The sequence below is a fragment of the Artemia sp. Qi Xiang Cuo genome, chromosome 7 (assembly GCF_049724085.1).
Source record: "Artemia sp. Qi Xiang Cuo chromosome 7, ASM4972408v1, whole genome shotgun sequence".
NCBI lineage: Eukaryota > Metazoa > Arthropoda > Branchiopoda > Anostraca > Artemiidae > Artemia > Artemia sp. Qi Xiang Cuo.
This window is the reverse complement of record NC_142800.1, coordinates 75,388,822-75,413,365: the sequence shown is the minus strand read 5'-3', so window position 1 is coordinate 75,413,365 and position 24,544 is coordinate 75,388,822. Positions and strand designations below refer to the sequence as shown.

General features: G+C 32.5%; 1 protein-coding gene across 3 annotated transcripts in view; it reads right to left on the bottom strand.

Annotated features, from left to right (window-relative positions):
• The window catches only part of sdt (MAGUK p55 family member stardust), a 276,035-nt gene that overhangs the window by 32,960 nt on the left and 218,531 nt on the right, over positions 1–24,544 (bottom strand). For all 3 annotated transcript variants that reach the window (XM_089092566.1, XM_089092567.1, XM_089092569.1), the window contains 2 exons: positions 9,933–10,161; positions 2,919–3,139 (listed from right to left, as the gene is read on the bottom strand). In XM_089092566.1, the coding sequence (XP_088948692.1) occupies positions 2,919–3,139; positions 9,933–10,161 (450 nt within the window). The remainder of the gene's footprint in view (positions 1–2,918; positions 3,140–9,932; positions 10,162–24,544) is intronic.

Sequence of the window (24,544 nt, the reverse complement as noted above, 5' to 3'; positions counted from 1 at the left end):
TCCACTCTTTTGATTAATGTAACATGATAGCCTCGCCGTTACTGTACTTTGACAAGTTCTGAAAACTATATATGTTTTGAACAGTCTTGGAAAGTATAAACAAAATCAAATTGAATATTTGATACATAATGATATTAATTGTTGAAAGATCTATCAGTTCAAGATTTTTTTTTTCACTGTAATTTTTATTTTCAATGCTGTAAGAACTGGAAAAGAAAATATTTGTAATGTAATTCGTTTTCAGTGAAGCGCCAATGACGTAGTATGCTTTAGGTTTTTACCGTTAAGGAAGGGGGCAGTATCCAAACTCGTAGTGAAACTATATTCGTCTTGGACAATCTTGGAAAGAACTAATAAATTAAACTGAATATTTGCTGTATAATGATATTAATTGCTGAAAGCTCATCAATTCAAAAATTTATCTAATTTTAATATTTATTTTCAATATTAAGTACAAAAGTAAGTAACAATTCAGTTTCAGTAAAGCGCTAATGACGCAGTAGGTTTTAGACTTTTGCAGTGAGAGAAGGAAGTGATACTCAAACTCTTGTTTGTAGCTATTTTTGTTTGTTTCAAGCTTGATCTGCATATTTAATTTAAGTTTCACTCGTTTTATTCATTTATATTAGTATCTATTGTATGTTTGTTTGCATTGAATGTTTATTTAATTTCTGCTGTGGTGAGTTGTTGTTAGTAGTAGTATGGTAAGTGAAGAGTTTTATTTTTTATTACATGAACTAATTTTATTTCATGAGCTAATTAATTATGAAACTAAAAATTAAAGAAAAAACTTTCAGCAAGACACCTCGGCTTTAACATGACCTACAAATGATATTTAGCTTTTTTTGTGATTATTTTCTACATGAAGTAAACCGGTCATTTAGGAAAAGTCTCCACATACTGATATCAAGGACTAGCGCAAGAGAGATAGACGGGTCGTTAGTACACCCCAAATTGCGGAGGGGGGGGGGGCAACTTCATTGTCATTGAAAGACAAATGATATTAATATTAAGAAAAAGCTCTACTTTCCCGAATATTGAAGTAAGAGAAGCCCCTAGATCACTCTTTTTTATTAGCATTAATTAAAAATTTATTGATTACGATAAGGCGTGAATTTTAATCTGATTTTATGAGTTCACCTTAATTCTATAGATGTAGCATTTCATGAAGTAATTAATTAATTAATTAAGAAAAATGCCCAGTCAACAACTAAACTTTAATTTGAGTTATCTATTTTTTTTTAATTATTATTATTATTGTTTTATTTTTTTTAGAGCGGATAAGCCATCAAGAAATCATTTCAACTTGCGAAAAAAAGGGCTGGCGCAAGGAAGATGGGGATAAGTCATTAACATGTTTCAAGATACGGAAGGGGGTGGGTATTTCATTTTAATGAATGAACTTGTAGTCTAGAGTGCATACATAAAGGAAGTGATTGAACACATATACAATATAACAATGAATATAAATTTTTAGATATAACTGTAGTGAGATATCATTATCTACAAAGGGACATGCGCATACAATTTATTTCGGGGGAGGGGAAGGTCATCTCTAGGAGAGGGCACAACATCAGAAAGAACACAAAAAAGCAATTTTCCATAGACAATTCGGCACAAGGGAGAAAGGGATAAGTCATAAGCCTACCTGAAAATATGAAAGGGGGCGAGTACTTCCAAACAGTTCATAAGGAGCGTAAGGAAGTTTTTATTGTTTGAAAATGTAGAGTTGTGACAAAGAGTCAAATTTTAGTGTAAAGAGCGAGGCGTTGAGGAGGGGCAGCCCCTTTCATATACGGACTAATTTCTGTTCGTTTTAAGTTTTAATGTCGCTCCTTATTTTCAGCTAAAAAAAAACTTGTTTTTTTATTTAATACTTTCAAGGAATAAACTGGTGTCCTGCAGTAAATATTTAAAGTATTCCAACAAATATAAAATCTAACAATGATAAAGGCTTTTTGGAAATCATAACAGGAAGAGGTCATTACCGAAAAATTGACACTTACGGGTAATCTATTTTGGTTGGGGGTAGCATGGTGGGGAAGGGGTTGCATCTCCAGGAAAGGGCAAAATTTCGAGAGAAAAAAAAAAAAGGTTTCCGTACTTCAAGTAATTATAAAACATTCATTTGGATTATTTTTGACCGAAATATAAGCAATTAATTGGAACCGTGCTTTGTACAATTTCAAAATGTCATCAAAACTCTCTTCTGCTATTGGCTAACAAAAGAATGGCTGGATCTACGAGAGAATTTAAACGAATTTTAACTGCCACAAATTACTTCAAGAAAGTTAGCGGAAAATTTTCGAGAGGGACTTTACTGAAACCGTTCGAGATATCAATTAATTCTTATACTTATTTAAAAAATAATATTTTCCACTCCATAGTCATGATTTAAACAATTTTGATTTTATTTGCGAGCAATGTTTATTGGAAAATAGCAAAAACAATTCAAGAATATTTTCTTAAGTCCGTTATTTCCTTAAAAACATCAATCCATGAATAATAACAATAACATGGTTCTAGTTATTCGATCAATTAAATACAAAGTTTTTTTGAAAAAAAGCAAGACAACTGAGGGTCTAAGGTTTAATGAAGGAGCTATGTGACACACTACGAGGTATAAAACTCAAAATTTTGAAATATTCATAGACTAATGATCAGTGGTGGATCTAGGGAAGTGAGGGGGGCACGCGCCCCCTAACGTAGTCTAAAGTAGTGTAATTTACTTAACTAACGCAAGTTTGCGTTACTTAAACTTGCTCCTACCGCAAGTTTATCGAATCAACCTATTTTGCCCCCCCCCCCCAAAAAAAAATCCTGGATCCGCTCTGCTAATGACTGATGTTGAATTTCAACTCAATAAACTGGTGAATGATTAAAAAAAAGGATTGAGAATAAGTGGACAAAAAACCTACCTCCGATACAAGGTCAATAGCTGAATCAACAAGCGGCGAGGGAGGTCTATTAACGCAAAACGACTGCTGAATCACAGAATGCAAACTTAATGCATTTCTAAAGGACGGACTAGTCAATAAGTTCTGGACAGTTGCCAAATCTGCATCTAAACTGTAGCCATTACGCTTCATATGTTGCTGCACATGCGCTAACGCTGTTGTCAAGTCTTTGATATTTGGTGCTGTGAAATGTATGTAAAATTTAATACATATAAGTTAATATACATAAGTTAAAAAAGAGGAAGGAAGAAAATCAGACTTACAAAATGAAAAAAAGTTCCTAGAAAGTGTCCTAGATAACAAACTTTTTTCCAGTGGCATAATTTCGTCAAAATCCTGGAGGGAGGGGGGGGTCAATTTTCCCAAATCGAGTGAAGATGACACTGAAAAGTCAAAAACAAGCCATATAGTACCATACCATGAAGGTAAAAATATACTAAAAAAACTGACCCGTTTCTGTGGATGCTTGAATTATGCTGGCTTATCTTAGTTTTGACAAGATTTTTAAAGAAACTAAATTTCAGCTGGGTGGCGGGGGGGGGGGGCAAACCGAGGTCCGAGAAGGGCAGTTACCACCCCCCCCCCCCCTGACCCATAGTAAATTATGCCCCTGGTTTTTTATGGGAGAAAGGGACCAAAAAGATTATTGAGCATACACTTGAAAAAAATAAATATTTTTTTTTGCAATTTTTATCGAAAAGATACAGAGCATAGATACTATATTAGTGACTGAACCGGAAACCCGAATTCCCACATCTACAGTAGATTTACCCTGACACAAAAAGAAATGAGGAATAAACAAATTATAAAAGGAAAAACTATTAAAAAAATGGGGAAGAAAAAAGAAAAAGACTATGAACTGAATAACAAGCGTATCACTTTAGGAATCAACTATGTTCACTAATTGGGTCAGTTTGTATCAATGAGAAACTGAAGTAATGAGGACCTAATATGTTAACAGACACAAGTCAATACGAATTGAATGGAAAGAAAAGTAACATCTCATTTAAACGTTTTATTAAAAACAAGCGAGGAAAAGAATAATTGGTACATTCAAAAATGAAGTGATAGCTATTTTCAACACCATCACAGGATGTTTAACATACATGTTGAAATAATTTAAGTTTTTTTGGGGTGAGGGGTGGGGGGGAGGAGGAAGGTAGTAAGTTTTTGCTTTTAATATTACGCTCTTCTTCGCATGAATTTTTTGCTGTTATTGCTTCTTTTAAGCTCTGAGTTTCCACCGTTTCTTTCTACCTTTTTATTTTATTTCTTTGTAGTTTTTGAATATGTTTATCCCCCACTTTTACAGGCCATGGATTATTTTTGGAGATTGCAGTTTTATATGTGCTTGTGAACAAAATCACCTCACATTTATAAATATAGAAAGAATTCTAAAATTCAAAGCTAGTTTTCAAACATAAGGTACTTAAAGACCAGAAAAGCAATGATCATAACCCAACACAGAAAAAGTTGAGTAACAAAATTGTGTGGAATTAAGTAATAAAAATTATTTTCTGACACGTTGAAGGTTCTTGAAGTTTCCACATGGTTGAAGTTCTTGAAGTCTCCGTCGAAGTTTTTGTCCAAAAGCACCTTAGAAATTTTCGCTAGAACATTTTGTGTGGCGTCACTACCTGCTCGTTAATGAGTGTGGCCGTGTTATTCAATATGCACTATAGTTTGAAGCATACTAGAATAACTGTAGTAAAGAAATATACGGAGCTTAAACATTAATACGGTAGTAATAGGGTCTTCAATGAGACTTTGAAATGAGTTTTATTTGGTCTGTTTGCTTCTAAATAAGACACGATTTTTCTATTTTTCCATCAAGATGTATTTTTTTCCATCAATCTACCAAATGAACAGAAATTCTCTAGACATATTCTCTCTTGAAAATTGAATAAAGGAACCAGTGCCAAGAATAGAAATCTATTTGATTCCCCTTTTCTGAGATCTCCCATTTTCCTACATTAAGTCTTTCTTTATTAATTTAACACTAGTCCATTAATGTAATTAACTGCTTTCATTTTTTTTTTCATTTTATTCTTTTGATGATCTTTTATTACATTTCAAATAAGAATAGAAATCTATTTGATTCACCTTTTCTGAGATCTCCCATTTTCCTACATTAAGTCTTTCTTTATTAATTGAACACTAGTCCATTAATGTACTTAACTGCTTTCATTTTTTTTTTCATTTTCTTCTTTTGATGATCTTTTATTCCATTTCAAATAAGAATATAAATCTATTTGATTCACCTTTTCTGAGATCTCCCATTTTCCTACATTAAGTCTTTCTTTATTAATTGAACACTAGTCCATTAATGCACTTAACTGCTTTCATTTTTTTTTAATTTTCTTCTTTTGATGATCTTTTATTCCATTTCAAATAAGAATATAAATATATTTGATTCACCTTTTCTGAGCTATCCCATTTTCCTACATTAAGTCTTTCTTTATTAATTGAACACTAGTCCATTAATGCACTTAACTGCTTTCATTTTTTTTTCATTTTATTCTTTTTATTATATTTTATTCCATTTCAAATAAGAATAGAAATCTATTTGATTCACCTTTTCTGAGATCTCCCATTTTCCTACATTAAGTCTTTCTTTATTAATTGAACACTAGTCCAATAATGCACTTAACTGCTTTCATTTTTTTTTCATTTTCTTATTTTGATGATCTTTTATTCCATTTCAAATAAGAATAGAAATCTATTTGATTAACCTTTTCTGAGATCTCCCATTTTCCTACATTAAGTATTTCTTTATTAATTGAACACTAGTCCATTAATGCACTTAACTGCTTTCATTTTTTTTTAATTTTCTTCTTTTGATGATCTTTTATTCCATTTAAAATAATAATAGAAATCTATTTGATTCACCTTTTCTGAGATCTCCCATTTTCCTACATTAAGTCTTTCTTTATTAATTGAACACTAGTCCATTAATGCACTTACCTGCTTTCATTTTTTTTTTTATTTTATTCTTTTGATGATCTTTTATTCCATTTCAAATAATAATAGAAATATATTTTATTCACCTTTTATGAGATCTCCCATTTTCCTACATTAAGTCTTTCTTTATTAATTGAACACTATTCCATTAATGCACTTAACTGCTTTCATTTTTTTTTAATTTTCTTCTTTTGATGATCTTTTATTCAATTTCAAATAATAATAGAAATCTATTTGATTCACCTTTTCTGAGATCTCCCATTTTCCTACATTAAGTCTTTCTTTATTAATTGAACACTAGTCCATTAATGCACTTACCTTCTTTCATTTTTTTTAAATTTTATTCTTTTTATTATCTTTTATTAAATTTCAATTAAGAATAGAAATCTATTTGATTCACCTTTTCTGAGATCTCCCATTTTCCTACATTAAGTCTTTCTTTATTAATTGAACACTAGTCCAATAATGCACTTAACTGCTTTCATTTTTTTTTAATTTTCTTTTTTGATGATCTTTTATTCCATTTCAAATAAGAATAGAAATCTATTTGATTCACCTTTTCTGAGATCTCCCATTTTCCTACATTAAGTCTTTCTTTATTAATTGAACACTAGTCCATTAATGTACTTAACTGCTTTCATTTTTTTTTCATTTTCTTCTTTTGATGATCTTTTATTCCATTTCAAATAAGAATAGAAATCTATTTGATTCACCTTTTCTGAGATCTCCCATTTTCCTACATTAAGTCTTTCTTTATTAATTGAACACTAGTCCATTAATGCACTTACCTGCTTTCATTTTTTTTTAATTTTCTTATTTTGATGATATTTTATTCCATTTAAAATAATAATATAAATATATTTTATTCACCTTTTCTGAGATCTCCCATTTTCCTACATTAAGTCTTTCTTTATTAATTGAACACTAGTCCATTATTGCACTTAACTGCTTTCATTTTTTTTTAATTTTCTTCTTTTGATGATCTTTTATTCCATTTCAAATAAGAATATAAATCTATTTGATTCACCTTTTCTGAGATCTCCCATTTTCCTACATTAAGTCTTTCTTTATTAATTGAACACTAGTCCAATAATGCACTTAACTGCTTTCATTTTTTTTTTTGATGATCTTTTATTCCATTTCAAATAAGAATAGAAATCTATTTGATTCACCTTTTCTGAGATCTCCCATTTTCCTACATTAAGTCTTTCTTTATTAATTGAACACTAGTCCATTAATGTACTTAACTGCTTTCATTTTTTTTTTCATTTTCTTATTTTGATTATATTTTATTCAATTTCAAATAAGAATAGAAATCTATTTGATTCACCTTTTCTGAGATCTCCCATTTTCCTACATTAAGTCTTTCTTTATTAATTGAACACTAGTCCATTAATGCACTTACCTGCTTTCATTTTTTTTTAATTTTCTTCTTTTGATGATCTTTTATTCCATTTCAAATAAGAATAGAAATCTATTTGATTCACCTTTTCTGAGATCTCCCATTTTCCTACATTAAGTCTTTCTTTATTAATTGAACACTAGTCCATTAATGCACTTAACTGCTTTCATTTTTTTTCATTTTCTTCTTTTGATGATCTTTTATTCCATTTCAAATAAGAATAGAAATCTATTTGATTCACCTTTTCTGAGATCTCCCATTTTCCTACATTAAGTCTTTCTTTATTAATTGAACACTAGTCCATTAATGCACTTAACTGCTTTCATTTTTTTTCATTTTCTTCTTTTGATGATCTTTTATTCCATTTCAAATAAGAATAGAAATCTATTTGATTCACCTTTTCTGAGATCTCCCATTTTCCTACATTAAGTCTTTCTTTATTAATTGAACACTAGTCCATTAATGCACTTAACTGCTTTCATTTTTTTTCATTTTCTTCTTTTGATGATCTTTTATTCCATTTCAAATAAGAATAGAAATCTATTTGATTCACCTTTTCTGAGATCTCCCATTTTCCTACATTAAGTCTTTCTTTATTAATTGAACACTAGTCCATTAATGTACTTAACTGCTTTCATTTTTTTTCATTTTCTTCTTTTGATGATCTTTTATTCCATTTCAAATAATAATAGAAATCTATTTGATTCACCTTTTCTGAGATCTCCCATTTTCCTACATTAAGTCTTTCTTTATTAATTGAACACTAGTCCATTAATGTACTTAACTGCTTTCATTTTTTTTTCATTTTCTTATTTTGATGATCTTTTATTCCATTTCAAATAAGACACTATTTTGGGGATGATCAGGGATGAATATTTTCCTATGAGACTGAGAAATCGATAAAAAAAATATTCCTAAAACAGGAAAATAAATCTATAAAGTGGGATAAAAATATGATTTTATTATGGGTAAGGGCACATTAAAGAGACCTAAAGGATTTGAAATGACGTATCTGTGAAAAAAAGAAGAATACCTATACGCCTTTAATTTTTTTCACATTGTTTTGGCCCTTCTTTTTACCGGCTGGGGATAAGGAGCAACTAATCAAACAGAGGAATACAAATCATATTCCCTTTTAACTTGTTAATTATTTGCCAGCCCCATCTATATTATCTAAAACTTAAAATTGATCTTAGCACGTGTTTTCAATTTTGAGATTTTTACCTAAACTGGAGGTTTTTCTCAGCCCTGACAAAAGATGAAAAATTCTACAGTTTGGTATGAATAATTTTTGCTGTTCAAGGTTTCCCTTCCTCCCCAGACCTACAACACCCACAAATAGATGAAAATACTTTTTATTACTAGTATGAGATTCCTTCACATGCCGGTTTTACAGAAAACAATAACAGTCCGTGGTGGTTTGGTTTTCCAAGAAAAAAGGAAAACATCAATCTTTGACTTGCAGAACAATGAAAATAATAAACCTTTCTTTTAACTAATGAAGGATAAAAAAATCTGATTAATCCCTTAGACCACACGTCTTGCCACACTGGACACCCAAAGCCGAATAATTATATTTCGGTAGGGATTTAATATTTACAACAAATCCAAACATTTTGTACTTACTTGTAGGACCTTTTATCAACAAACACAAAACAAGTTTAGAACAGATCAAACTTTGACTTTGATTATTATCTCGATTGTTCTTAATATCGGTATTTCGTTATCATGATATATCGATGTCCTCGATTGTTATTCGATTGAAATCTTGAGTTGTCCTGATCGTTCTCTCTAAATATTTTCAAAACATAATAATAATAAAGTATTTTGGCAATGAGTATAACCAAAGTTGGTTTAAAAAAAACCTCCATGAAATATCACCTAACAAAATTTTAAAGCTGCAATTTTGACTTTATTCTGTGCCAGCAGAGACAGTCAAAAATAAAGTCATTGATCGTGTCAATTGCTTTTTCACCCATTTAAAAGCCTCAAACAGCAAGTCCCACCTGGGGGGGGGGGATTTCAAGCCTATACTGTCTACACTCATGTTAATATGGAAGCATGTAGGTATGTCCAAAATTCCTAAATCTCAGTGACGATAATTGGAAGGGGCATCGGGGAATTTGCCCGATCTTCAATATTTTTTGCCCCTCCCTTCAGATTTTGAAAAATAATTTTAATATGGAATTTCCATAGAAAATTTTAAATTGGAAAAGATTTAAATGGCGAATCTCTCTTTTCTTTACCAAACTTTAGTATTTGAAATTGTGATTTTTAAAGGAGTTGAAATGACCATTAAATGTTCTACTTACTTTTAAATTTTAGGGTTGTAGGGCTCTCTTGAGAGGTTGTTCGTTGAAACACCTCAGTAAGAGCTTAGGAACAGTTAGGCAAGTTATATAGACAATACTGTAGTGTTAGGTGTTTGGGTATATGTATTAAAAAAAGGTACCGGTTGGATCCAAACGTTGGATCCATCCTTGTCTAGTTACCCGTTTTTTCAACCAAGTCAAAAATAAAGTTTGTCCATTTTTAAATTAGTTCTAAAAAGGAAAAAGGAAAGATCTGTACTGTGAATCCCTCTTTCATAGCAAGGAAGTCCTTTTACGTACCAAAATTTTTTTTCAGTTGCCCATCAACTGGAGAAGGTTGTTGACTTCTGATCTTTGCTTCTTCTTCATTGTCAAAAGCAGTATTTATGAAACCTGAGCTACCATGGAGACTCTTAGGGGGATTACTTTCAAGAGCTTGGAGTTTAATGCTCCCACGTAACGATGATCGGAGAAACTCTTCCTCTCGCGCTAGCTTCTCTTCCAATTCTTTTTTCTTTTTCGTATCCTCCTAAAAAGAAACAAATAAAGTGGATTTCAACAAAATTAACCAGAGGAAACGTAATCAAGGCCATTTATATCAATTAGTCTTGTCCAGATGTAATTTAGAAGTTGACGACACAGCCCACATTCTTGTAGAGTGCCAGCAGTTTTCTAGTTTAAGAGGTAATTCTCTTGAGGGTGATACCCTTGAGTTCCCGGGGATGCTGCAGACGGCCGAAAAAGGATAATTGCTGAGGTTTGCAAACATGTTAGTTGGTATTAATAATTAAGTCATTTATTTCGTAACGTTATTATCGAAAACCGTGTTGTATGGCCTACTTTGGCTTATAAAAACTTATTATACAACCCTTTTTCTTTTAGGTGGTCAATAATTTGATCATTTGGTGTATAAACCTGATTTTAATTTAACCATTTATATTTAACAATCAATAATAAAGTTTAAGCATTTTAATTCCATAATAGCCGTGGAATCCGCTCGTGGAATCTATTTTTTTTTTAGATTGGGTTAGTTTGGGTTTACTTAATAGAATAAAAAAATTTTTTTTTTTTTTTTTGGCCTTTTAAAGTACTGAGAGTGGACGATGTGTTGTAAAACAAATTCAGCCAAAATGAAAATTTTATTAAGAAATTAGATCACAATACGTCATGTATATTCAAGGTCATGGCCAGGATTCTCTTCGGGGGGGGGGGAGAGTAAAAAACAACTAAAACGTACCAAAATTCTTTTTATGTGCATTTTTATCACGTGCGTTTTGTCACATTCAAATTCGTCTTGTCCAAGGGAGCAATCCCTGAGTTTCGAACCAATCGGACACCCATGATAAAATATACTCTCCTTTTCCAGAATAAAGCCTGTCAGCAATAAATTTGTATTTTGCATGAATTTACAGCCCTTGTCTCAGGCACTGTGGGGATCATATCATCCACTGATACTTGTTCATTAGACAGTTTAGGTGGTTAGAAAAAAAATGGTTAGAAGTTTAGGTGGCATGGAAAGGAAAATGGTAGCCGTCTTATCACCTTCGACCCTTTAAAAAGACACTATAGCTTTGAACTGAACCCTCTCTATCTGCTCAGGGTTCGTGCCAATGGCCTGTCAATGAGTGTTTGGACCAACGCTTTCACTATCCCTATGAATAAATCTAAAGTTTTATCTCTAAGGAATAAAATGCGTTAGGGCACCTGCAAGGTTACCAAAAGCTCGCCCAACCTGTTACATTTCATGCTAAAGTCCTGCCATTCCACTTGATGGCCTGTCAGTGCTAGCGCATGTATCATACGCAGTGCGATTGCGCTGCCTAAGTAAAGAACAATGTTGGCACAACGTATTAATTTTTTTATTTATTTTTTTTCTTGAGACCAGGGCACTTCGTATCGAAGGAGTTGTCGTAGAAACTTCGAAAAGGACTCATTCGATTAGAAATTCGAATGGCTAGTTCCCTTTTTGATAGTCGAAAGTGATTGAAAGGCAAATAGCACCCCTTCCATGCCCACGATTTATCCAAACACATCCAATCAAAATTTTGAGATAGCCATTTTGTTCTACGTAGTTGAAAGTTCTGGAAATTAGGTCTTTGAGGATGATAACCCCCTCAAAGCCCTCAGGGCAAGGGTTATAAGTTATAGCCTGGGGCATATAAGGTTTTTATTGAAAGCTTTACCGTAGAAACTTGAAAAGGGGCGCATTCGATTGGAAATTTAAAGGGCTAGTGCCCTTTTTAATAGTCGAAAGTGATTGGAGGGCAACTAACCCCCTCTCACGCCCACCTTTTCCCCACACACATACAATCAAAATTTTCAGATAGCAATTTTGTTCAAAGTAGTTGAACGTTTTGGAAATTAGGTCTTTAATGATGACAACCCCCCCCCCCCACTGTCATCAGGGCAAGGGTTGTGAATTATGCCCTGAGGGCATATAAGGTTTTTTTATAGAAAGCATTGTCGTAGAAACTTCAAAAAGGGCTCATTCCATTGGAAATTGAAACTAACCCCCCTCTCACGCCCACCATTTTCCCAAACACATACAATCAAAATTTTGAGATAACCATTTTTTCAACGAAAGTTCTGGAAATTATGTTTTTGAGGATGACAACCCCCTCAGAGCCCTCAAGGCAAGGGTTGTAAGTTATGCCCTGAGGGCATATGAGGTTTTTAATAGAAAGCGTTGTAGTAAAACTTCAAAAAGGGCTCATTCGATTGAAAATTGAAAGGGCTAGCGCCCTTTTTAATAGTTGAAAGTAATTGGAGGGCAACTAACCCTCTTCTCATGCCAACTTTTTCTCCAAACGCTTCCAATAAAAATTTTAAGACATTCTTATAGTTCAAGATAGTTAAAAGTTCTTGAAATTGGGTCTTTTAGGATGACAACCCTCTCAGAGCTCCCAGGGCAAGGGTTTTAAGTTATACCCTAGGGGCATATAAGGTTTTTATAGAAAATTTTGTCGTAGAAACTTCAAAAGGGCTCATTGAATTGGTGATCAGACGCTCTAGTACTTGCTAATAGAAATTTTGAGATAGCAATTCTGTTCAAAATAGTCTAAATATCATATAACATGGTTTCTGGGGTTGAAACAAACCCCAGAGATTAGGGGTAAGGGTTTTTAGTTATTCCCAGGGGGTATTAAAGGTTTTTATGGAAGGGATGGCTGTTTAACTTCGGAAGAGGCTCAGTCTGTCTCCCTAAAAAAGACTATGTCAATATAAAACGAACAGAAATTAATCAAAAACTTTTTGCACAAAATACGTTTATAAAAAAAAGTAAAGAACTCCATTAAACCAAAAATGAACAAATATAGAATCAAATAATCTACCAAGCATACCACTACCACAAATCAGTCTCAATAAATAAATGAAACCCAAAACAAACATAAATTAAAATAAGTTAAACTAAAAACGAGCAGAAATTAATCTGAGTAGGGTTCTAAACCCTATGCTTTCTAAAAGCCAGAATATAATTTGTACTTTACTGAAAAAATTTATTTTAAATGTTTTCACTTATAACTTTAAGATAACAAAAATTAATTAAGATTTTAATGAAGAAATATCAGCATATTTATATTAAACTGAAAATGCATATTTTTTCCAGTAAATTCATTTGAATTTTTTTCAGTCAATTACAAATTATATTCTGGCTTTTAGAAAGCATAGGGTTTGAAAAAAAAAAAAAAAAAAAAAAAAAATCCAAATTCCCATTTTTTTTCACTGACAAACGAAAACGAAAATTTGAAATTCCACTAACGAAGAAGGTAAGACAAGCACCGTTGAGTTGGCAATTAAATTTGTAAACTTTAAGCATATTTTGCAATCTAGCTAATTTTCTACCATTAACGAATTCAATTTGACTCTTCTTAACTAGTTATAAACCTTGTATGTGAAAACCTACTTGAGCTTTGATCTTTAAGTTCGCAAATAATTACTTCAAAATACTAAAACGAAAGCTTCAGTGCCTAATAGAAAAAAGACATTTTTAATCATTTCCGGCACAGAATAAAATAATTCTCACTTTGTCTTACGAAAAAGTAATTAATGCACAATATATATCATCAAACCTCCCCACAGGGTGACGGGAAAAGTCCCCTGGTTTCATTAACTGTCGGAAAACCTCAAATAAATGAATTTTTGTAAAGGAAACATTAAAATTAATAAAAACCCAGGTAATTTTCCCCAAATTGAAATCTTCTACTTAGAAGAAATTTTCGTCCTACTTACCCCTTCCCAATCCCTAGATATTATACACCCAGGTTTTTGAGACTAACGAAAGGTAATAAGAAACGTTTTAAAGGAAACTTAAACTTCACTTAAAAAGTGCACAAGAACAGTTATTTTCCGTTCAAATGAGCCTTCTCCCAATCTTCTGGGACCGTTGGTTTGATACGATTACCCCTGGGAAAAAAAAGAACAAAAACCCTCAGTTTTCCTCTCTCTTTTGGTTTTCTTTTTGTTCTTTTGGTTTCCAATCTTCCTATATATATATATATATATATATATATATATATATATATATATATATATATATATATATATATATATATATATATATATATATATATATATATATATATATATATTATATATATATATATATATATATATATATATATATATATATATATATATATATATATATATATATATATATATATAAATAATTAAACAAAAAATCGCGAAGAAAGGAAGATATATATATATATATATCTTCCTTTCCTTTATATATATCTTCCTTATATATATATATATATATATATATATATATATATATATATATATATATATATATATATATATATATATATATTGGTCAAATAAGGGCGGATCTTTATTTTATGTAGGGGCTTGCCAAAGTTTCCTTTGAGGAACCCCTCTTCCATATCCTGGCATGCATGTAATTCTTAGAATAGAGGTAAATAGGGTTTGGCTAAGGCCTATGGAAATGCCATTATCACGTGATTGGCTTGACAGTTTTTTCCAATTAGTTTGACAATTTCAATATCCCTTAAGAATGAATACACATAAATTCCTTTGTAGAAGATGCCAAAATTATTACAAGTGTTGAGTAGGAAATTTGGATATCAAATATATAATTGGTCGCTAATTCTATTCAAAGTACTTACATGGTTCATACATCATTGAGAGTAACATGGATAGCAGATACGTTCTAAGGAACCAGCCTGTGGAGGGGAGGATGTAGGGGGCCTGGTTGGGCAAAAAAGCAAAATGGAGTAGATAATGGATACATACCTTGAATACAAGATTTTCGGATAAAAATACACTCCCCCTTTAAAGAGTTTGTTTAAAACAGAATATTAAAATAAACTTTTCGGAACCAGCCAAAAAAGAGATATGTCCTGTATTATAGCTCTTGCGAAAATTTCAAAAAAGTAGGCCATTTGTTATTTTCTATCAAAAAATAAAATTTACGAGGAGATTCGTATGTTTGTTTTTTCCCAAAAACCTGGTCAGGCTAGAGCTTTCCTAGTTTCCTAGAAAATTTCGGTGATGTCCAAGGAAACTTCGGGAAAAATTTCTTCCAACAAGAATCCAATTTTTTACGAGGAGACCTCGTGTTTTTATATTTCCAAAGTCTGTAAAGATTAAAGCTTTCTTAGAAGGAAACTTTGGACAGAAGAGTAACCTTAAAAATGCATTTTTTCCTCAAAAACTCCCGCTTTTACATGGAGATTCGTGTGTCTACATTTCTTTAAGCATGACCAGGTTAGAGTGTTTTAAGTGAAATAAAATTTAGTAAAATAATCACCTCAAAATGCAACTCATATTTTTTAAAGGATCCCATTTTTAGGTGGAGACTTGTGTGTTTATATCTTTTTGTTTGAGGTCTGGCCAGGATCCTTTGGTCTGAATATCCAGATAAGTGTTTTATGCTTTATAGTGTCTGACAGTCTATTTTTTCTTGTCACTGATATTGGAGCTATTTAAAGTTTTTTAAGTGCCAAATCTTAGTAATCACCTCAAAAATACAACTCTTTCATATTTCTTAAAGGATCCCAATTTTACGAGGAAACTTGTGTGTTTATATCTTTCTGAAGCCTGGCCAGGATTCTTTGGTCTGAATATCCAGATGTGTATTAGTTTTTATGCTTTATAGTGTCTGACAATCTTTTTTTTCTCGTCACTGAGATTGGAGCTATTTAAAGATTAAATCATGAACATGATGCTTCCGTTGAAAATATCGTAAGGTTGTTCGTATGCAGGGTGAATTTTCCTACGTATTTTACATTCACATAGTATTTTTATGCAACGTAAGGTTAGCTTACGTTAACAAAAGGCTTTCGCTTTTCGTTCAATCATGCTACTTCCGTAGAGAATATGCCGAGGTTGTTCTTATGCAGGGTAAATTTTCCTACTTGTTTTATGTTTGAATTGTTTGCTTAAAATTTCAAATATAAACATTGAACATGATGAGATGTCCCTCGCTGAGCTTTTCTCTGACGGAAGACAGCAAATTTTGTCGCTGGACATTGCTACAACTAGAATCCTACTTTCTAGATTATTATTCTCCAATTAATTAGGAATCTTTCCTATTTCGATGGCGGGCTCACTATTTTTGCATTCCGTAAATGGCAACTCTGCAAAAAATGTCAACAAAGGGGCGCTAAGAGTATACTATTTTTTTCGTTTTGACAATTGGAACCCCAAAATATTTGGCAACAAGTGTAACTCACTAAACAAAAGAAGTTAAATAAAGTAAAAGGCTTGAAACTGTGCAGGATTTCGACTCTTGTTAATAGAAAAGCATCGGCAAGTGCTGAAAACCATGTTGAGACCAAGATGGGCCCAAGATTATACAAAGCCTCCATTCATACTGGAGGTCCCAGGGACTTTTTGCTGTCCGGTTCTAAGCCGGCTTAAGCGTTTCGGTATGGGCTTGGGAGGATGTTTTGGTCCCCGTCCTACCCTTGTATCCGGGACCATTGCTTTTCCTGAGGCCTAAATAAATTCAATGGTTTAAAGAATATGAAAATCGGAACTTGGATACGACGTTAAAAAATAACTATCGTATCGACGTTTTCACCGACGAATTCAGGCGATTCGAACTGGATTAATTACGAGTTACAGAAATCCATATTCCAGGGGTATGAAGTATGAAATTAGGTGATATAGTATTTATTTAACCATGCAGGAAGGATGGGGTACATAGACAGGGAGTAGGGCTCATGATGAATAAGTATGCTGCCAAGTCTTGTTTAGACTGGGAAGGTATTAATAATAGAGTAATTTTATGACTAAAAAGTTCAGGGTATCAGTTATAGTAGTATATGCCCCTGTAGAACCGACTGACGGATATACTAGTGACTCAGATGAATTTTTACTTACTGTTACAGGAGCAAATGGATGGGGTCCCAGGTAAAAATATGATGTTTTTATTAGGAGATTTTAACGCCCAGGTCGGTAGAAATAGGGATAGGTAGTATCCTAGCCAAGGTTACTTTTGAAGCAGGAAAAGAAAACAGTAATGGCTACAGACCGGTGCAATTTTGTAGGTATAACAATCTGGTTATAACCAATACGGTGTTTGGTCATAAAATGGCCTTTAGGTTAACATGGTATTCACGTGATTGTAAGACAGCAAACCGAATTGATTATGTTATTGTAAACCGAAGACTGGCATGATCAATTCAAGATATTAGGGTATATAGGAGTGCTGTTATTGATCTTGTTGGAAGTAAATAGGGTTTTAATGTATTTTTTTTGCATTTACAAGTTTGAGCCTTTTGTCAGTGAATGTTAAAAAAAATTTTTTTATGATATTTAGAAGAGTTGGTAAGCACCTAAGTGTTGATGAAGATATTTTTCAATGGCAGGGCTTCGTCAAAGGTGCAGGAAGTGCGTTATTTGGGTTTCCAGCATGATTGTAATTGGAGGCCCCATAGCGATCTTCTTGCAGCTAAAGTTGCTAGAGGTCTCGGAATTTTGCGCCGATTAAATCATGTTTCACCGTTATCAATTCTTCTATTACTATACCATACTAGTGTTACGCCTTATATTTCTTATGGTTGTGTTCTTCGGTCTAGTAATTTTATGCAAATTTTAAAAAGAGTGCAGATTTTTCAAAATAAAACGGTACGTCTTCTTGGTAGTAGTAAGGGCCCAATTCGTTGAAAAGGGACAAGGAAACCTACGCCTGAGGCATGAATATACAGTGTAGTCTAACCGGTACATTGGCTTACGACGGGTCAGTCACCTATTACTACGAACGGTACTTGCCTTAGCAGACGGGTTTTTCTGAGGTAACACGCATTTTTTGGGGGTCAATCGGTGAGAGAGAGGTGGTTATCCTATAAACGGTAACTTGATTAGTTGGTTTTTTAAAAAACTTGGCGACGTATGATGTACTCAAGCAAAAACCCTATTTGCCAAAACTTTTATCATTCGCATAAAACTAACTCAATTTGCAAAAAAGGTATTCCATTTGCGTAACTCTGCTCTGAATGTCCTTAATGAGGATATAAATAATATAGAATGACATTGTGACTTGACCTAGCTTTATCTCTCCGATGTGCTCTGAATAATACACAAGTAACGTTTTAAAATTATTGTCAATTTCAAATAGTATCTAACGGTCCATTCGTCCCCCCATCTGAGGGGGAGAGGAGGGTAGGAGAGGGGGAGGGGGAGTCAATATTGGAGGTATAACAAGTACCATTCATTGCGATCATAGCTCTATGTTGGCTCGTTTTTAATACTTCACCTTATCTATTCATTTGTGTTCAATAAAAATCTTGAATCTGGAAAATGAAAAAATAAGTATTTAAACAAAATGTACGATGCTGCTAATTAAAGAATAGTAGTCTACACTCAGAATTGTTTGCATGAGGGTTCAGTTAAAGACTTTCCCTTCGTTCCCTCATTACTGAGGGGCCGGGGATGGAAGGAGCGCGGGTAGGGGAGTCAATTTTGGAGGTATAACAAGTACCATTCATTGCGATCATAGCTCTATGTTGGCTCATTTTAAATACTTCAGCTTGTCTATTCATTTGTGTTAAATAAAAATCTTGAATCTGGAAAATGAAAAAATAAGTATTTAAACAAAATGTACGATGCTGCTAATTAAAGAATACTAGGCTACACTCAGAATTGTTTACATGAGGGTTCAGTTAAAGACGTTCCCTTCGTTCCCCCATTCCTGAGGGGGCAGGGGAGGCTAGAAGAGGGGGAGGGGGAGTCAATTTTGAAGGTATAACAAGTACCATTCATTGCGATCATAGCTCTATGTTGGCTCGTTTTAAATACTTCAGCTTGTCTATTCATTTGTGTTAAATAAAAATCTTGAATCTGGAAAATAAAAAAATAAGTATTTAAACAAAATGTATGATGCTGCTAATTAAAGAATAGTAGGCTACACTCAGAATTGTTTGCATGAGGGTTCAGTTAAAGACGTCCCCTTCGTTCCCCCAGTTCGGAGGGGCAGGGGGAGGGTAGGAGAGGGGGATTCAATTTTGGAGGTATAACAAGTACCATTCATTGCGATCATAGTTCTATGTTGGCTCGTTTTAAATACTTCAGCATGTGTATTCATTTGTGTTAAATAAAAATCTTGAATCTGGAAAATGAAAAAATAAGTATTTAAACAAAATGTACGATGCTGCTAATTAAAGAATAGTAGGTTACACTCAAGATTGTTTGCATGAGGGTTCAGTTAAAGAGGGTTCACTTGCACGAGGGTTCAGATGCATGGGGGTTCAGTTGCTTGGGGTTCAGTTACACGAGGATTCAGTTACAATGGAACCAACAAAAAAACAATGGGGCGCACACAAAAGCCAAATTAGCCTAGTGGCCTATGATATATCTCAGTAGCACGGGGGTTCAGCTGTACAGGGTTTCGTTTATACAGGGGTTCAGTTACATGGTGGGTTCAGTTGCACGAGGTTTTAGTTAAATGGGGTATAGTTACACAGGGGTTTAGTTAAATTGGCTCGAGTTGCACGAGGGTTCAGTAGCATGGGGATTCAGTTGTACAGGGTTTCGGTTATACAGGGGTTCAGTTACATGGAGGGTTCAGTTGCACGAGAGTTCAGTTAAAGGGGGTATAGTTACACAGGGGTTTAGTTAAATTGGATCGAGTTGCACGAGGGTTCAGTAACTTGGGGGTTCAGTTGTACAGGGTTTCGGTTATACAGGGGTTCAGTTACATGGAGGGTTCAGTTGCACGGGGGTTGAGTTAAATGAGTCTTGAGTTCCAGGAGAGTCGACTATAAATAAGCCTTTTGCGTCTTTCTGAACTTTCTGTGAGAGGCGGGGGTAAGTATTTAGTTTAAATAATTCTAAGAGGAATTGAGTTTTTCTTTCATTGAAATGCAAGAGTTGGATTATTTCGGTAGTGCTTTGTCGTGGTTTAGCTTGTCACAGTTACATTCTCTTGATCTTTCAAAGTTCACTTTGATTTTATTTCATTGATTCTTTTTGTTTGCATGTCCGGGTTGATGTTTGCAAGTCCAAGTTGGGTTTTCAGACCTATGTTTTTTAGATTTTCGTGTGTGTTTGACTCCTGGAGTTTATTATTTGAGAAGTTAACTTTAGTATTTTGTGGTTTTACGTGCCTGAAATTATGAATTAGAATAGTTAATTTAGCTGTTTGGGCTTTCAGACCTAGTTTTTTTTTTTTAGATTTTAGTGGGCGTTAGGTTACTGGGACTTATTATTTGAGAAGTTAACTTTAGCATTTCGTATTTAACGTGCCTACTTAGGTAATAATGGATCATTTAGTATTTTTTCCTAATGTAAGTGTTTTTCTTAAGAAATTCCCACTTGAGGTTTTATGACTCCTCCCCACAATGAATTCAGATGGTTTTAGGACTCATCTCACTAGCCATAACTCCATTCAACCTTGAGCGAAGGTATAAAAGTTTGATGAAGTATTTCTCTACTTAACAACTACATTAATACCCTCCAAGATGATAGGACTGTATGACACTGAATTTATCGGATTAAAAAATCATCTTGTGGTGTTATATTGTCCATGTAGCTTTATAATTGTCTATTGACCTTAAAGAAATTGACAATTATCATTGGATAGTGAACTATAATCTGTTTGAGTATAATGAATGCTTGTGGAGTACTACATTACGTCATGTAAACAGACTGGAATTCTATGATAGAGAGATAACACCACTTAATAATACTGGTCAGGAACTGAGAAATGTTCAGGAGGCAGTCAGTGAAATTTGCAGCTTTTTCGGGGTTGAAGCACTCTACGTAAAGGGTAATGTACCTACAGATAAAGTTTTAATTCAAAAGTGTGACCCTAGGATTCCACTTTTCAATCTAGAAGAGTTTAAGTGTCCTAAATTTGAAGGGGGTTATCACCGTCCTGCATACGAGGTTAGGTTCTTCGCGCAGTGGATACCAAAGGACATACCTGATGGTGATAAATCCATAAGACATGGTTAAAAAAAACTACTCTATATCATGGGATAATCGTTTCTGGATGTTTAAGTGTGAACTCTAAGTACTATTTTTATGTAAATATGTGGTGTTGTATTTTTTTTTCTCAAAAAATATGTTAAAACGTTTAGGCAATAAATATCTTTAAGCTTAACCCGTCTTTATTCTTTAGAATAGTTTTATTCATTTCATTAAATTATGAAGAAATTGTAAGTAAGTAACACTAGCTTTCTTGAATTCGCTTCCTGCACACAATACAGATATTTAATTCAAGAAATCATAATAAAATCGTAAGTAAGTAATAAAGTCTTTATTGTTTTCACCTATTGGATACACAATACTGAAATTTCATTCAAGAAATTATGAAGGAATCGTAAATTGGTAACACACTCATTCTTGAAGTCACCTCTTGTATACACAATGCAGAAATTTCATTTAATAAATTATCAAAAATTGTAAGTAAGTAGCAATTTCTTTCTTGAATTCGCCTCCTGGATAAATAAAAAAAAAGACATTTCATTCAAGAAATTATGACAAAATTCTAAGTAAACAACAAACTCTTTCTTGAAGTTACCTCATGGATACAAAATGCAGAAATTTCATTTAAGAAATTATCAAAAATTGTAAGTATGTAGAAAATTCTTTCAAAAATATGTTAATACGTTTAAGCAATAAATATCTTTAAGCTTAACCCGTCTTTACTCTTTAGTTTTATTCATTTCATTAAATTATGAAGAAATTGTAAGTAAGTAACAATAACTTTCTTGAACTCGCTTCCTGCACACAATACAGATATTTAATTCAAGAAATCATAATAAAATCGCAAGTAAGTAATAAAGTCTTTATTGTTTTCACCTATTGGATACAAAATACTGAAATTTCATTCAAGAAATTATGAAGGAATTGTAAGAAGTCACCTCTTGGATACACAATGCAGAAACTTCATTTAAGAAACTATGAAAAAATTGTAAGTAAGTAGCACATTCTTTCTTGAAGTCACCTCTTGGATACACAATAAAGAAATTTGATTAAAGAAATTATGAAAAAAAATTGTAAGTAAGTAGCAAATTCTTTCTTAAATTCATCTGCTGGATAAACAAAAAGACATTTCGTTCAAGAAATTATGACAAAGTTCTAAGTAAGTAACAAACTCTTTATTGTTTTCATGACTTAGATATACAATGTAGAAATTTAATTCAAGAAATTATGAAAAAATTTGAACAAACTCTTTATTGTTTTCATGACTTAGATACACGATGTAGAAATTTAATTCAAGAAACTATGAAAAAATTCTCAGTAAGTAACAATTTCTTTCTTGAAGTCAACTCTTGTGTAGAAATTTAATTCAAGAAAATATGAAAAATTCTCAGTAAGTAACAATTACTTTTCTGGAAGTCAGCTCTTGGATACACAATATGGAAATTTCAATTGAGAAATTATGAAAAAATTGTAAGCAAGTAACTAACTCTTTCCTGACGCCACCTTTTGGATACACAATACAGAAACTTCATTTAAGAAACTATGAAAAAATTGTAAGTAAGTAACAAATTCTTTCTTGAAGTCATCTCTTATACACAATACAGAAATTTCATTAAAGAAATTATGAAAAAATTGTAAGTAAGTAGCAACTTCTTTCTTGAATTCACCTGCTGGATAAACAAAAAGACATTTCATTCAAGAAATTATGACAAAATTCTAAGTAAGTAACAAACTCTTTCTTGAAGTTACCTCATGGATACACAATGCAGAAATCTCATTAAAGAAATTATAACAAAATAGTAAGCAAATAACAAACTCTTTCATGAAGTCACCCAGTGGATATGAAAAAATTATTAGTAAGTAGCAAATTCTTTCTTAAATTCACCAGCTGAATAAACAAAAAAGACATTTCGTTCAAGAAATTATGACAAAATTCCAAGTAAGTAACAAACTCTTTATTGTTTTCATGACTTAGATACACGATGTAGAAATTTAATTCAAGAAATTATGAAAAAATTCTCAGTAAGTAACAATTTCTTTCTTGAAGTCAACTCTTGTGTAGAAATTTAATTCAAGAAATTATGAAAAAATTCTCAGTAAGTAACAATTTCCTTCTTGAAGTCAACTCTTGGATACACAATACGGAAATTTCATTTAAGAAATTATGAAAAAATTGTAAGCAAGTAACAAACTCTTTCCTGAAGTCACCTCTTGGATACAGAATGCAGAAACTTCATTTAAGAAACTATGAAAAAATTGTAAGTAAGTAACAAATTCTTTCTTGAAGTCACCTCTTGGATACACAATAAAGAAATTTAATTAAAGAAATTATGAAAAAATTGTAAGTAAGTAGCAAATTCTTTCTTGAATTCAGCTGCTGGATAAACAAAAAGACATTTCGTTCAAGAAATTATGACAAAATTCTATGTAAGTAACAAACTCTTAATTGTTTTCACGACTTAGATACACGATGTAGAAATTTCATTCAAGAAATTATGAAAAAAATTGTCAGTAAGTAACAAATTCTTTCTTGAAGCCACCTTTTGGATTCACAATACAGAAATTTTATTAAAGAAATTTTTAAAAAATTGTAAGTAAGAAGCAGATTCTTTCTTGAATTCACCTGCTGGATAAACTAAAGTACATTTCGTTAAAGAAATTATGGCAAAATTCCAAGTAAGTAACAAACTTTTTATTGTTTTCACGACTTAGATATACGATGTAGAAATTTAATTCAAGAAATTATGAAAATATTTGTAAGTAAGTAACAAACTCTTTATTGATTTCACCTCTTGGATATACAGTACAGATACTTCATTCAAGAAATTATGAAAAAATCGCAAGTAAGTAACTATTTTTTTTCCTTTATCACAAACAATTTTCACTTAGCTACACGATGTAGAAATTTAATTCAAGAAATTATGAAAAAATTCTCAGTAAGTAACAATTTCTTTCTTGAAGTCAACTTTTGGATACACAATACGGAAATTTCATTCAAGAAATTATGAAAATATTTGTAAGTAAGTAACAAGCTCTTTATTGAATTCACCTCTTGAATATACAGTACAGATACTTCATTCAAGAAACGTGATTAAACACATTTTGAAACTAAATGCTATTTGATTGCCCTTCCTTGGCACCTTTCCAAACGAGCGGGGATTCCCCACTGGTTCCTACACATTGCAAAAAAGTGAACAGTACGAAAACTCCACGTTTTCAACCAGACTGGTTTTTTTTTAGACAACACCCATTTTTTAGCGACCAATCAGAGACTCTCACGCCTCTTTTTTCCGAAATCGTGCAGTCAAAATTTGACACGGCACACCAACAGAGTCATAGTGAGAGAGATATCCAAAAAGTTGGGTTGATCTAGGTTCACTTAGAGTGGCGCGCCATGAAGTATCTTGAATGTTTCTTGAAGTTTCTTGAATGAAGTATCTGTACTGTATATCCAAGAGGTGAAATCAATAAAGAGTTTGTTACTTACTTACAAATATTTTCATAATTTCTTG